Source organism: Clinocottus analis, unplaced genomic scaffold, assembly GCF_023055335.1.
Source record: "Clinocottus analis isolate CAN_PGR_092001 unplaced genomic scaffold, fCliAna1.0.p SCAF_9, whole genome shotgun sequence".
NCBI lineage: Eukaryota > Metazoa > Chordata > Actinopteri > Perciformes > Cottidae > Clinocottus > Clinocottus analis.
In genome coordinates, this window is record NW_027176251.1 from 14,829,983 (window position 1) to 14,845,728 (window position 15,746).

Consider the following 15,746-nt stretch of genomic DNA (forward strand, 5'->3'; position numbering starts at 1 on the left):
CTTGAGGGGAGACTATTTTCTTTTACGTGGATCATAAAAGCCCCTAGCACACGCCGCTCCAGACTGTCCTTGATTGACATCTCCCTGTTACTTTTATGGTCATTTTAGTTATTAGCTAATTACTGAAAGAAGAAGGAATATTTGGCGAATTACTCTTTTTAATAAAATCACATCTTTGACAAAATCCTACAGCTTTTCCAGGTTTAAAAACATTGAGAGCTAAAGTACAATTTGCAAACTTAAATCAGTGTTTTATCTCTAGAAAAATATTGCTCATTGACCCGTATGATTATACTGTGTGAGGTGAATAAATGTGTCCAGGCGGGTCAGTTTCTATGACACAAAGGTCCAAATGAGTCAATATTCCTTCCTGTCAGATGTTGCTCGTGTTTTGATTGAGGCCTGCGGAGGGCCTGTCCGTCATGCTCTTGCTCCTTCCTAACGTTGCGTTCGCTCTGCCGTAAAACGGCCTTAAGTCCGTCTTCTGTCCCGTCCGGTAAGAGGCGCTGAGGGAGCTTTGGCGAGCCACAGGTCTGGGTCTTTCAGTGCGTCTCTCGGTCATCCAGTTTAGTCTGGGAGGGGGTCTTCCCTGCTGGGAAGTGTGGGGCTGTAGTGTGGCTCCTGTACCTGGTCGGAACAGCTTGGCGTTAGACTGGAGTTTAGGTTTAAGAAAAGCTCCCATGGCTGACGACGTTGACTTTGAACCTGAAGCCTCTGGACTTGTGTTTGCCTGCTGGGAGGAGGGATGGTGGCGCCTCCGGAGCTGATTTTGCATCATTGCTCCGAGAGAGGACATGTGCGTTTGTAGCCCTGATGCAGGTCCTCTTTGGGAGCTCAAGGGGAACCACAGGCCGGTCTTAGTCTGCTTTTGCGGTGTTGTAGAATCAGGCAGTTCTTTAGGATAATCAGATCGAAAGCCCACTTTTGGTTTAAATTGAAATGAACCGGTCCGTTGTTGCCGTCTTGCGTCCAGACCTGCGGCCATCCCCGATGGCTCCGTCAACCTGTTCCCACTCCTTTGCCAAAAGAAAAGACCTTCCGTTCCCACATTATGGCGCTCGAGATTAGCCTCGAGAGTTGATTGATAGCCGACCATCCTGTGCCGTCCTTGTGTGGGTGAAGCGGCGCGTTGCGGGGTCGACTCGTGAGCCCCGGCATTCTTCTCGGATGTCGCGTCGAGTGCCCGGCTGGTAAGCTGGGACTGAACATGTGAGGCATGGGTCGGTCTGAGCGGGTTTGAGTGACTCTTCTCCAGAGGTGCCACATGTCTTTGTGCACCGTGCCGTGTGAGGACAGCCTCCACAGGTTGAACTCGAGGCTCTGGGTGCCGCTGGAGAGGTTCCTCATGCGTTTGCGTACCAGTTCCTGCTCGGTGTAGAGGCCGGGCATCCGGATAGCTCTGTGGATTGGTTAAACCCGGATTTTTTGCTTTGGTCTGATTGTTTGGAGCATCTTGAGTCCAAACTTTGTGGCACGCTGTTTGGCTTAACCTAGACTCACTGGCACCGGTGTTGCCGTTTCGAGCTGCATGTAATGTGGCGTGAAGAGGAAGAGTGTGAGGCACGGTGATAAAAGTGACGAAGCTGGGGACGGGTTTCGAGCTGGAGTTTAGCCTGAGGAATTCCTCATGGAAAGGTAAGATCGCGCTGCCCTTCACAAGAACAGCAAGACTACGATGGACCTGCCAGGACAGCCAGGAGAAACTGAGGAAACAACAAACAAACAAATAGTTAATAAAGCCGAAAAAAAAGTCACAAAAGTGGACACAGACTAGACGTGCAAATATGTTAGATATACATTTAGTACACAAACATCCGTTGAACAAGATATGCTTTATGCAGATGTGTGCGTGTACCTGTACGAGCCAGTCAGCACCTCAGTCCAGTCGGTGATGATAAAACTCTCCGTAATGTGACCAGTCAGCTTCCTGCCTGACTTGGCACAATAGGTTTGTCCATCGACGCTGCGCACCGACAGTTTCTACAACACACAGACGCGTTTGTTAAATTGGTCTCGGGGTTATAGAAACACAACCCTGAAGAAAGCATACACTGGATCTAAACATCAGGACACATAACCTTTAAAACTACCTTGTGGCAAGACTATCAGCACTTCCAGAACAGTAACTTCTAAGCATTTAGCATCGACCACATCCTATCTTCCATTGAGAAAGCTCACGGACAAAGGGAACTTAACAGGAAGCAACAAATTACAGGCTACGAAACGCCATTTACCATGTTGATCTTTAAGTGAGCTGTTAGGAATATTGTGAGGGCTGCAAGGTGGTGTGGTGACTGGCACTGTCGCCTCAAAGCAAGAGGGGCCCGTGTTTAAACTAAACTGTCCTGTGTGAGGTTTGTTTGTTCTCGCTGTGGCAGCGTGGGTTTCTTCCGGGTTCCCCGGCTTCCTTCACAGTCCAAAAACATGCAGATTGGGTTAACGGACGAGTCTAAATTTACCGTAGTTAGGGATGTTAGCGTGAATAGTTGTCTGTCTACATACATCAGTCCTCCATTACTTTGGCAACATGTCCAGGATGTACCTGGCCTTCACCCAACGTCGGCTGGGATTGGCTCCAGCTATGAATGGATGAATATTGTGGGCCTCATGGCGCCATCTCATGGGGTTTTCAAATGTCTAATGTTCCATTAGATCCGTTTGAAAAAACTGAATGCGGCCAAGCTCAGACGGGCAGGTGGAGGGAAAGAGGAAGATGAACAGACTCACAGGGAAGCTTTTGCTGTCCAGTTTGAGGTCCTGCCACATGCTGACGAACAGGTTCAGGTTGAGATGATCCAGCAGCAGATGAACAGACACATTCCTCTTCCTGCTCGCCTCCAGAAGATCACAGAGCAGCTCTACATCACTGAAGCTCGTCATCACTATGGCCAGGGCCTACATGCACACACGCATGCACACACACACACACACACGTGGGTGTTAGTAACTATAGCAAAGACCTGCACAGACAGATATCACTCACATGGTTTCTGATTTTTCAGCACTGAAGATCCAATACCAACATGTCTAACCGTCTCCTACGTGTAGAGGCATGCATGTCTTTTTACATGCAGACATGCTGAAACACACACACACACACACACACACAGACTCACACACACACACCATTCCAGCTTTTCTGATGAACTCTCTGACCAGATCTTTCATGACAGCTGACCTGGTGTCAGACTGCAAATAAACCTCAACGTTGGACTTATCCAGGACCGGATCAGTCAGCTTCACATCTGGAAAGGGACAAGCACATAATCGAAAGAGACAGATTTGCCATGAAAGTACATCGGGCTGACATACAAATAGTCTCAACAGGACTTAGCAAGAGTTAAAACACCAGAAAGTTCAGCGGTGGTACAAGATAAGTATACTGAAGTTTTCTACTCCTGTGATACCTTTTCGGCAGCCCAGGTCCAAACCTGCCAGAGTCAGATCACTGTCTGTGGACACTGCAGGACATCGTTTGGCAGACTGGGACCCAGCAAACAAGCTCTCAAACTCTTTATCGCCATAATCAGATGCATCAGGATCAGCTGTGTGTCAAAACAAACCCTTGCATCAATCTGTGATGTATAATACAACCAGCAATCATCTTTTATATCTAAGGAATAAACCTCAGGTTATGTCTTATGCTTTTTTTTTTTATTGGTAGTAGGCATCAAACAGACATTTACGGATGTGTTTCACACAATGGAGTTTGTTGATGATGCTCATGTTAGTTACACACAAGGAACAAAAAGCAAAACAATGCATGACTAATAATCTGTTGTACATTCATTGATTTATGAAAATTAAAATCAGGTCTATGGGAGTGTTATGAATTTAACACATTTTTCCTAATATCCCCAAAATAGTTCCAGTTTGTAGGCGACAGATGCTGTCATCCATGTTGTAATGTCCATCCATGTATTCAGAGTGGGACTCTCTTGCGATAACCATTTCCTGGTGAGAGTCTTTTTGTACATTTATTAAGTATTTGCCTCTTTTTGACATTGTTCCATGTAAAATATCTTGTGTTTTCAAACAATTGACAGAAAAGAGCCGGCCAAAATGAAAAAAAAAAGCACTTACAACCTGCGTTGCCATCCCTCCCGTTTTCCAGGATGTAAGTCTTCTCCAGCTCCGACAGAAAGTCCACTTCTCCCTCAGCGCTCAACACCTCGTGGTATCCCTGCAAACCCCGGCTGAGCAGGGAGTCCACTGCCAGCCGAGCGCTCTCGTTGTGGCTCAAGTCCAAAGCGGGTCTGCTGGTCATGAAGTCATAGCAAGAGGAAGGGATGCGGAGGTCAAGAACCCGCCGCCTCACCTTCCCGCGGGGTTTGGACCACCTGTACAACAGCACAGACGCGGCGCTGGTCTCCATGGGTTAGGCTCGTCGTGTTCACTGGAGAAATGATCTCACCAGACAATTAGTTTAACCAGTCGCAGGCCTGAGTACCAGCTGTGCATGAGAGAAAACAGTGGACCCGCCCTCGCTTGGGGCGAGACGGTTTTACAAGTGATGAGAGGTGACACGTGAGCGAAAAAGTCATGCAATTAGTAGGTAGTGAAAGGAGATGAATAAATGTTGCAAAAGCTAAGCTCTTGGCAGCATGAAGGAGATGTAATATTTGTCTTCAAGACGTCTTCCTACACTTCTACGAGGCGCTGTTTGTTTTGCGGTTGTTGATTGAGAGTGATGGAACAGAAAACGATCGACTTATTTTTCTTTTTTTTTTCCTTTCCAGGGCCCTGAAAGTGATTTAGAGCAAGTTAGGACGGATAAATGATGGGTGGAAGGAAAGAAAGGAATGAGTGACAGGAATGGCGATGGCTGTCATGTCAGCTCATGTCAAACAACACCTGGTTGATTACAGGACTGAAGCCTGAGACAGACGGTGCCAGGCACACCCAGTGAGGAGCAGAAGCACGCGGTCCTGAGCTGCCGATTGAAACAACACTTCAGATCTGCATCTGAAATGTATTTAAAAACATGAGCAGACACACAGACCCTCTGAAACAAACTCACTCCCCAAAATATCTAATTCAAAACAGACCTCTAATCCAAACAGTACAATCTAAATGATTAAGCACAAGATTGCACATAATCTGATTGTTATACTCCATCTACGGATTCAGGTTGGAGGAAACGGGAGCTGGGCTTTCTTTTCCTGTACACAGATGTGTAAGATAACGTTCTCATTCATTTTAAAAACACATTTGAATTGATACCAAAAGAGCTTGAGGGGCTGCTTTACAAATCAGTGAGTGCTCGTCATTGTAATGCCAGACACAAAGTACATTTAAATACACACTATGAGACAAAAGGTTGAATCAGGATTTTCTTTTAAACATTTTATCCAAACAAGTTTTTAAATAAAGACAAATCATAAAAAATGAATTGAAATAAAAATGTAACAATGAGGCACCAGCGCAAATACTTTAAAAAAATGACGACTTTGAATATAAAATTGTACATGTGTAGGGTAAAAAAGATGTTAAATGTTACCGCGCAGGAGACACGACAGAACTAACAGATGTTTCACTGTACAGTGAACAGATGAGACATAAGCATTGCACGTTGCATCAGATTGTCCCGCTGGACCGCTCACCGGCTGCAGGCTGACCACGATGAGCCAACATTAGGCTTTTTATGGCCCTGGCCATCGTCCGTGGCCACAGGCAGAACGGCGTTGAAACGAATGAAACCGCTGTCGCTTTGTTGGGAACCTGTGGATGATGGGCGACACGGCCCCGAGAGAAATTACACACTCCGAACAATCACGTGGATGAAGCAACACCGCGGCCAAAACCCAAAGAATGAACCCGCTTCTGTCCTCAGAGGATGACGGTCTTAAAGGAAGACGTGGCTTCATGAGATGGTGGTTGAGTGTTTGAGTCTATTTGGGACGTTTGGCTTTAAGGATGCTGTACCAGCACTTGGAACAGAGAGCAGCCAGCTCGGTCCGAGTCATTGTTTCTGCTTTTCCCCTGGAGAAAAGAATGTTTTTGAGTCGCTGTGTCAGCAGAGAGACGTTTGTGGTCACTGGGAGACAGAGGACAGCGTGTGGACAGACTGCGAGCTGCCCTCTCTGGCTCTGACCGCCAGCTTCTGCCTCAGCTCTCGGATTTCCTTCAGCAGCTGTCTCTCGCTGCTGTCCAGCTGGGCCCGGCCTCGGTCCAGGGAAACTGTGGTGAAACAAAGAAAGAAGGACATACGGGGAAAAGTGTTTAAACTAAAAATAAAGATGGTAATGTTATGTAGAGCTGAAACAATACAATGGATCTACAAATATTGTTTTGATAAAAGAAGTCATTGTTTTTTATTCATCTTAAATTACAGAAGTGACCTCAAAAGCTCTGGATGTCGGACTGTTGACCAAACAAAAAGGCAATTTGAATTCATCCCCTCTAATTTTCCCCTTTTAAGCCGTTTTACTGAGAAACAATGGGTCATCCCACCAAGAGAAGGCGGATGGCTTTGCAAATCTCATCCTCATCCTGGCCACGTAGAGTTAAGTGGTGGCGACTGATTATTATCTGGATCCATTCATCTTGTGGTCTCTGCAGTTCATCCTTATCTTGTTGTGGTGGCTCCAGGACAACAGCACGCACATGTATCACAGATCACCGTCTTTTAACACTGACTGCACGACAAAGTATTGTACTGTGCTGATTGGCATTTAAATTAATAAGCTATGACTCACCAGAGAGTCCTTTCAACAGATACAAACATGACAGAAGCAGTCTGTATCTTTGCTTTTTGAAAATACACCTTTAAGTTTATCCAACTGCAATACCAGGATTCCCTGTAGGAGATAACTTTATGGTTCTTAAGTAAAAGTTTGTGTAACGTTATTTTCCTAACATTGCACAACAATTTCTGATTTGGGGAACGTTGAACAGTGAACGTTGGGTGGCTACATGTCTGTCCAAGGTGGAGCTTTGAATTATATGAGGCTGGATGGTTTCATGACTAATAATGCATCACATTTTAATCGTTATATTTTGAGAGTCAAATCTGAATCTGCAACGTAACCAGTGACATTTCTTTGTGAGGAAAATGTAGTACAAGTGTACAGTAAGTAGTTGGTCATGGAGCAAAGTTTTTGGGGGCCTTTGTGAGTATTTTTAAGGGTATAATAAGTTAGAATTGGAACATCATTTGATAGTTGTTCATGTCTGAACATATTCATAAATCTATAGCTGTTTGGTACTCTTTTAAGTGGGGGCTGTATGCTCAGTTTGCCTGCCCTACCTAACGTCTAAGTATTGGGTGTGTGGCACAACTACTGAACATTGCAGATGCTCAGGACCCAACGGAAGTGCAGTGTTGCGTGTGAAGTTGTTCGTGTGAACGGTTCTCCGGAGCGCCGCGGGCCGATCCGCCGGCTGGTTCTGAGCAGGCACGCTTTCCACCGGCATCAGAAAACCTCGTATCTATAATGACTTACAGTTGGTGGCGGTGCTTTCTGAAGGCGAACTGCTGTTCAGACACATCATGTCGGTTTCTGCCGGCTTCGCGGAGGACGCAGATTTGGTTCCGACATAAGCAGCAGTGGTGGCACCGGGTCTTTGAGGAAGTCCTGTGGTGGAAGAAAGTGATCTTATCCCGCACTAAACAGATACCGTGGTATCAGGTCAGCACAAAAGCCACAAACAAAGCTGCTGTGCGTGTGGAGTAATACCTCTCGCTGCCTGTTGCCGCTCCTGTAACTGGGCTCTGGAACTCATTACTTCATCCCACTGCGAAAACAAGCACCCATCATTTGTCTTCAGTAATGTTTTTATATTTATTGGATTTCAGACATTGAGACGGTCAGATATGATGTTTCTTAGTGAGAAACACAAACATCGATATATGTGTATTCTTCAGAGCTATTTTGTTACGCTGGTTTTAAGATGACAAAACAGACCGTAACATATGTCACAGTAATCAAAACGCACCATGTAAGTGGTCGTGTTGACAAACACGCTCTTGTTCGTCTCACCTTCCTTCCTGCCACATCTCTCATGGTGTCAGCCAGTCTCCCCTCCTCTGCCAGGGTTTGCCTGTGAAGCTCTTTCAGCGTCTCCCTCTTCCTCTCCTGCTCGGCATCGACCTGCTGCAGGCGCTCCGCCACCTCTCTCTGCCAATGCGAGTCCAAGTCCAGCTGGCACGCCTCCGCGAGGGACTCCTCCAGGGCCTGTGTGTGTGTGTGTGTGTGTGTGTGTGTTGAAGGGGAGAAAGTTAAAAGATCACTGGACCGAAAATCAGAGTGTGTGTGTCTTTGACGGTTTCTTGTAAAGTCAGACAAAGTCCATCCAGATTGCGCGCTGACATATGACGATGTTATAACACTGACTCCGTATTGGGATGCGTCACTGACCTGCATGTTTGTCTCTGTGCAGTGTAGCAGCTCTGTGTAGCTCTTGTCCTCCTTTTCTGCCTTCCTCATCCTCATCTCCGCTTCCCCCTCAACCTCCCGTCCCACGCGCTCCTGCTCCATAAACATGTGCTGAAGGAAATGGTCATGGGAAAAAACTAATTAACACTTCAGACTCCCAATTATTACAACAATCTAGAGGTGGAAAGAGATGTTATTACATGGGCACAATTCCCTGTGATGATTAAATCAGCTAAATGTGTATTGTCTGATTGTCCTCAGTGCATCATTCCAGTTATTTTTTTACTGAAAATGTAGTTCAGTAAATGGTCGCAGAGAGGGAGAAAAGGAAGGGAGAAAGTAATTAAAAAGAGGATGCTGTGAGAGAGGAGGGAGAGTTTACTGCAAGCAGTTTGTCACCTGCTCAAGTCGTCTCCTCTGAGCCTCCAGCTCCATCTGTCGGACTTCTAGATCCTGGACCGCTGCAGCTGTTTCTCGCTCCCGGAGATCCATCTGTTATAACATAAAAGGTTATTGTTAGGTGAGTACTCAAACATGGAGGTTAAGTCCACAACTGATTATTTGGTCAAAAGGTAACAAAAAGAGACATCACGTTAATCATGACAAACTGTGCTCAGCAGAGCGTGAGATTACAGCCCAATGTGGGCTCCTTTAAATAAAAATACTACTTTAAATCTTGACCATGAGGTTACCTTTCTACGAATCTCATCGTCTAGTCTTTGGACCTGTGAGGTTCTCAGGTCCTGTTGGTGTTTGAGGAAACGTCTTTTCGTTCCATCCAGCAGCTGCAACTCCTTCACCTTCAGCTCTCTCTTCATGGCTGCCAACCTGCAGAGGACAGAGTTGTGCCAGCAACCCATTCTGCTCAATAACATTCTTCTTTTTCCCCCCTCTCATAACTTAAATGAGAGGTGTGTGTCTCTTGTGTGCTTACTTTGTCCTCTGCTCTGTCAGTTTCTCCTCTTCTTGTGCCAGGATGTTTCTGCGCTGTTCCTCTGCTTTCTGCAGCAGCTCCTGTTTTCAAAATCAAGCAAAGTACTGAATTCACTTAACTTACAGTCCAGGCTTCCATTTCATAAACACTGATTAACTATGTGAGAGAGACAAAAAAAGACAACAATACAACAGATTATATTCGTAAAATGTATTTGGAAAAACAATATCTACCTCTTGTGCAAAATAGGCCTCCTCTTCAGTCCGGCGACGTACAAAATCTGTGCACAGAGCCGAAACCTCCTGCCTGATGAGACGTAGACAATTAATCAGCGGCACTTTTTCTCACTAACGACTTTGTTGCGTATTATCCAAGGCTCTTTCTAGCCAATTAAATATAACTGTCAATACACTATGGTTAATTTTACCTCTCGCGGAGATACTCCATCTCCTGCAGTCGTATCTTCTCCCTCTCTCGGCTCTGGTACTCCACGATGAATTCGGGGTAGTGGTTGAACACGGGGTACTGGCCCTCGGTCAGTGGCGTTAAGTCAGAGAGCATATTCCTGGGATGGATGTCAGCTGGTGTGCTGCCCATGAGCCGGTAAGCTTCTTTTATCATGGCTCCCAAATCCAGGTTGTTACGGTGGTGAAAGAAATACTGAAAGAAAGAGAAAAGGAGGGTGAAGCAAATTTGATGGCGCAAGAGAGAAATAAACAATTACTGACCTAATTGCTGACTGCATTTCCAGAGGGGAGTTACCTCAAAGTCCTGTTTCTGGGAGCAGAGCAGCAGAGGCTCACGGCAGCAGGTGATGTAGGCCACACAGGCCATGAGCAGGAACGATGGATGGTTGGAGAAGATGTTGTCAAAGAGTCGAAGCCACTCGTCACGGGTCAAAACCTCAGAGAACAAGGTCTCCAGCAGGGGCCACACGTAGAGCTGAGACAGATATAGAGATGCACAATAAAATTTCATGGGTGTGAAACTGGGAGTGTGGAGTTCCAGGACAGCGCCTGACTACTCGTCCACTCGTCTCCTCCAGTTGTGCGTCGCTGTGTACTGCGGTTACGTGTGAGGTGATGCCACAGTCCACCAGATGCTGCAGCAGCTCCTTGTCGTGATGAGCCAGAACGTTCTCCGCCATGCTCAGGATGTTCAGAGGAGGGTTGGGGAAGTACTCAAACCAATGTTGACCCCAATTCACTGTGCAACCAAACATCCAATGTTCAAGAGACTGTTAATACTTTGACATTGAGCAGCAACCCAAAACACTGGAAGGCTTTTAAATGTGTGTTGTGTACATTTCATACTTTTTCATATAGTTGTGTTTACTGGTAAAATGGCCTCTTGTAATAACCATGAAGTACCTATAACAGTGGCCACCACCTCAAAGCAGAGCATCGGGTTGTTCTGGAAGAGCTTGACAAAGGGGAAAGCTACAAGAGGAAGGTACTCCACTTCTCCAAAGATGGCTGCCCAGTGAGTTAAGGCAGACAAAACCCTGTTGTGAAGAAGAAGGACAAAATGAAGAAATGTGATCACAAAAATAAGACTTCAAAATTCTGCAGAAAAAAAAGAAAATACTTACCTCTGTAGTCCCCTCTGTAACTTGTGGCTTTTGATGGGGTATTTATCATGCAGAGTGAGGAAGGCTGAATGCAGGCCTTTATCGGTCAGACTGCTGTACGCTGCATGGTTCTCTGGCAGACACAACAAAGACCGCCATACAAACATCCTGCAATGTGCACACAAAAGTTAATCGTGGAAATCCAAGCACACAAACACCAAAAAAGTTGTGTTAAAAGTCAATATAGTGTGCATATGTCAGTCATCAGACACATGCATGAATCCTCCTCTTGTAAAAGTCCTCTTCACCTGTATTTAGCAGGATACTCTCCAAATGCCTTGAGCAGAGCCACCAGTCTCTTTTTATTTAGACCTGCAGGCAGTTCATTCTATTGATAGAAACAAAAAGGGTAACGCTCAATCAAATTACACACTTTAGTCTGCTTTGTCTAGTCAGAGGGAGGGAATGCTTCACGGGTATTTATGTTGGAAAATCTTCATAGTAAATAAACAAATCACTCTGTATTAAATATATTGCTCCCACCTCTTTATCCTCAGCTGTAGACACAGCAGGGGGTCTAAGTATCTTCACATGCTTACGCCTACCCGAGCTCTTGGCTGGTCTCTGAACGACCTCTGACCTGACCTTGACCTTTAGGCTAGACAAGTCCTGAACGGCTCCACCACCAGGGACCACTGCCACGTGGGAGGGAGGAGGCTGGGTGAGGTGCACAGACACACAATATTAATTCACATACAGATCAGTTGATATCAACAAATGAGAAAGCTCCTGAACGTTGTACACCTTTGTACTGTTATCGTAACTGACTCTCACCTTGTTTAATTCCTGTGTGAGACTCTGAACACTGTAGACATTTATGCTGCCATTATCCATGACGGCCACGACATGTCTGCCGTTAGGGCTGACCGTCACTGTGGTGATGGCGTCTTCGTGGGAACCCATGTGGAAAATCAGCTTGCAAGTGTGAACGTTGATGAAGCGCATAACGCCGTCCTGACTCAGTACACCTAGTGTCTACAGAGACAAACCAAAGTATCAAACTCAGAGGGGTACAACGGCATGTCAAACGTATGCAAACAGAGATACAGAAGGCTATAGGCTCGTTGACGAAGGGATGTCCAAGATGTCTAAAATGAAAACAAGGATTTCACAGCAGGAGCACAGAGGAGACAAGAGAGAAGGCCTGTAGTCCTTGTACCTGACTGGCTCCTCCGTCAAAACTGTCTGGCAGGAATTCAAGCTGTCGGATGGTTCGGACCTGCGTGGGCATCTGAATCACCCTGATCAGCTGTTTGCTGTCCAGACACCACAGGTGCAGCAGGTTGGAGCGGCCCCCAGCAGCAAGGCTCTTCCCATCCCTGTCAACACATGTCTAGTATCAGCATTTGACGAAGCCTTCTGGTCCACGTTTACATAATCAACAAGCTAGTTAGTGGTCGTAATGCTGGACCCCCACCGTGTAACAGCGAAGGCCTTGTAGGAGATTTTGGGTCCGCTGTCAGGGACTGGGAGCTGGTATTTGCAGAACAGCGTGTCGCTCTCCCAAGCGAAGATGGAGTCATCGCTGAAACAGCTGAGAATGGTGTTACTGAGAGGCAGGAAAAACACCTGCAAAACAAACAACCGTGTTGAATGACAACAGGCAGACAAGAGAGAACAAATTTAGGGCATATTATTCATGTACCAGACATATCCTGGAGTACCAATAGCTTGAAATCAACCAAAAACCTAAATCCCTATCTGACACTTTGTCAGTCCTGTGAGCAAACAACAATGTGTACAGGTTTACCCTCTGAATGCCGACAGACTGTCGGATGTTCAGCTTCCTCTTCCTCTGGAAGGTGTCCAGGTCCCAGAGCTGAGCTGTGTCCATGGACGTGGTGATGGCAAAGCGACCCGAGCCGTGGACAGAGATGGACGAAACTGCGCCCTCGTGACCCCGCATCCAACTGACCAGCTGCTTTGTGTCTGAAAGAGAGAATCCAACAATGCTAAGTGTCACAGAAAACTAACTTCTTGGGGAAAAAGTTCTAAGATCTTAAAAACAGAATACAGCCCTGAAAATGATTACTCAAAGAATGAAGCGATGGAAAGAGGTTGTTCACCCGACCTTTGTCAAAGCACTTGATGGTGTAGTCAGCCATAGCCACAAGGAACTCAGTGGTTCTGCGAAGGCTGAACGCCAGAGCAGTGCAGGCCTGGCCGGTCTTCTGCACCAGACGAAACCTGGCCCGAGAAAGAAACGATAAAAAAAACACAAGATCACAGAAATGTGAGATCCCTATCGGCTCTCAATAGAAAAGAAAGATAAATGTTCATGTCCTTGTAGGTTTAAAGAAAATAAATCGAGTAGAAGAGAGAAGTGTGCGGGTATATTTATCATATATGTCTAAATTAAATAGAACAAGTCAGCTGGGAGGAGAGCAGAGTCAACAATAAAAAGACTATGACTGGCAGAAATAGAAAAAGTGGGCACAGTAACAACAGTAAGTGGACCACAATAGTCGGGAAGTCATAATTCCCAAGTAGCTATCTGTTGTAGAGAAATTAATATTCATACAATACAACTGGTAAATAAACACTTAAAACCCAATATTGGGATGTTTGAGCACACCTGTTTCGACTGATGTCAAATACATAGATGTTTCCGTGGTGATCTCCAGCCAGGAAGCAGTCTCCTGTGGTGTCAAAGGCCACGTGGAGGAAGCGCACCGTCTTGGCCTGCTGAGCAGTGCGGACCACCGTCACGAGCACACTGAGGAAGAAGATGTCACGCATGTTTAAAATAAGGGAAAAAGACAGGACTCAGATGAAGTTGGAGTTGTCTGCTGGAGCATTTTAGGACAGGCGACAGGAAGAGACAAAACATATCAAGAAGGACAGCTGTGTACTGAGGGGGGCCTTCGGATACAGTGGAAGTGGTGGGAGACAGGAGGATGATGGCTAAGTTATCATCCCTAATGGACCACAGCTTTGTACAGCTCCTTTAGCCACCGGCTGCTTCACTCCTGTTGTGGGAAGGAGAGATACCGCAGGTACTTCCTTCCTGCTGCGGTCAGGCTGCACAACCAGCTCTGCTCCCAGTGGACTCACAATACACTAAACACCTGTGCAGTATAAATACACTGTGCAATTATAGTTACACTCTCTCTCTCTCTCTCTCTCTCTCTCTCTCTCTCTCTCTCTCTCTCTCTACACCATTTCAGTTATTGTGGATTATTTACTGTTTTTTATTGTATATTTATAATACTACTTTCGTTCTTGTTTATTTGACCATGTTTGCACTATACTGCTGTAAATCCTGTATATGTTCCCACTACGGGGATTATCTTAAAGGATTATCTCATTTTATCTAAAAGCAACACGTTTCAGTGAAACGCGGCTGCTCTCTCGTGGTTACAATACACTGCATTGTAAAAGTGTCCTGAAACAACAGCATCACACATGTGAAGAGGCGACCACTGGGAATAAACACTTGTAACGTCACATGAGGATGAAACGACATGCAGTTTACGCCTGTACGAGTGCAACAAGTGCGTGAGTGAGTGCGTGAGTGAGTGAGTGCGTGAGTGAGTGCACCCCGACTCCAGACCCGTGTCACTCCGCGCAGCACCGGGTGCTCGTGACACCAGTCAGACCTACCCTGTCCCTTTGCCCGGCGCTGCTTTTCGATGCCAGACTTTCCCCTCTTCTTTGTTTCCGATGTCCGTCACCTCCATTTCCAATGAGTTTTTAGACACAACGAGCTTACATTTACAAACCAGAGCAGCATCCGTCGCTCTCCTGACTCAACTCAGTGACGCCCGCCCGAGTAACGCGGCGAGCTAACGCGCTAATCAGTCGGCTAATCTCTTAAAAGGCGGAGCGAACAGCGCGAAATTTAAAAGAGCGTCATTCAGTCGCGTTAACGTTTAGTTTTCAGCTCCGTCCGGAGAAGCTCGGCGCCGTTTAACGTCCGTCTCGGTTCAGCTGTCTCTTCAAAGTGTGTCACACTTTACGCTCACAGTTTGCTTCCACTTCAGTTTCAGGGGATTTCTTGTTTTGCTTGTTTTAAGGACAGTTTATTCTGTCGCCCAAAATTGACGTAAAGGTAAACAGAGGAGTGCATGCCGGGAGTTGTAGTTTGAAACTATCTTTTAAACTAAGAGGATGTTTTTTTTTAACTGAAAGTGACATACATATAAATATACACTGTACACATTTTAATTGTGTGTTTTTGCATGTATGTGTATATACAGTATACGAAAAAACACCCTCAGTTACGTTTTTTCGACATTTCCTTAATACATGCCTAACGACAGGTGTGCCATTAGAGTCTACCACACTCTGAAGACAAAGCGTGTCAGGGGTGGAAACAAATCAGTAAATGATAATGACTACTCATTTAGTACACATACTTGGATAAGCAGTCAGTTAGTGACATATAATATGTATCTTTAAAAAAAGATCTATTCATTTAAAATTGAATGTATTAAATCTCCATAAAGGTATATGTAAACTTCCACTCACACATGTCTGTTTATTCTTTATTGCACCCCATTGCTGCCAAAAGGTAAGTCGAATAAAGTACATCAATCAATTTGTGCACAAGGTCCTGTTTCCTATTTATTCGGATCAAGTTACTATGTATTAGTATGTCCAGTAAATTTAGTTAGCTGAAGAAGTATGTTATATCTCTTCATTCAAACATATTAAACATATAACCTCATCATTTGAGTTGTGACACAAACACAAGGTTTCATGTGAGAGTTTATTTCTATAAACGACACGCTTTGCTGTTTTGACCTCACATGAAGTTTCACTCAAAGGGATCATTTACATGAGTATTGTTTCTCAGTAAAGA

The 15,746-nt window shown here is 45.5% G+C and overlaps 2 protein-coding genes across 2 annotated transcripts; both read right to left on the reverse strand.

Moving 5' to 3' along the window:
- Positions 1–373: 373 nt before the first annotated feature.
- On the reverse strand, positions 374–4,375 carry LOC137781195 (protein FAM83A-like). Its single transcript, XM_068569792.1, has 6 exons — positions 4,084–4,375; positions 3,408–3,545; positions 3,127–3,245; positions 2,728–2,895; positions 1,856–1,980; positions 374–1,703 (listed from the first exon to the last, which is right to left on the reverse strand). The coding sequence occupies exons 1-6, from the start codon at positions 4,373–4,375 to the stop codon at positions 374–376; spliced, it is 2,172 nt and encodes a 723-aa protein (XP_068425893.1).
- Positions 4,376–5,594: 1,219 nt separating this feature from the next.
- tbc1d31 (TBC1 domain family, member 31) lies at positions 5,595–14,944 on the reverse strand. Its single transcript, XM_068570610.1, has 23 exons — positions 14,546–14,944; positions 13,518–13,658; positions 13,014–13,129; positions 12,693–12,871; positions 12,360–12,511; positions 12,102–12,261; positions 11,717–11,917; positions 11,426–11,599; positions 11,191–11,270; positions 10,904–11,050; positions 10,683–10,816; positions 10,385–10,518; positions 10,075–10,254; positions 9,740–9,972; positions 9,546–9,618; positions 9,313–9,392; positions 9,071–9,206; positions 8,778–8,870; positions 8,361–8,489; positions 7,983–8,177; positions 7,680–7,737; positions 7,446–7,577; positions 5,595–6,180 (listed from the first exon to the last, which is right to left on the reverse strand). Exons 1-23 carry the CDS (start codon positions 14,620–14,622, stop codon positions 6,035–6,037), a joined length of 3,150 nt encoding a protein of 1,049 aa, XP_068426711.1. The 5' UTR covers positions 14,623–14,944; the 3' UTR covers positions 5,595–6,034.
- Positions 14,945–15,746: the final 802 nt, after the last annotated feature.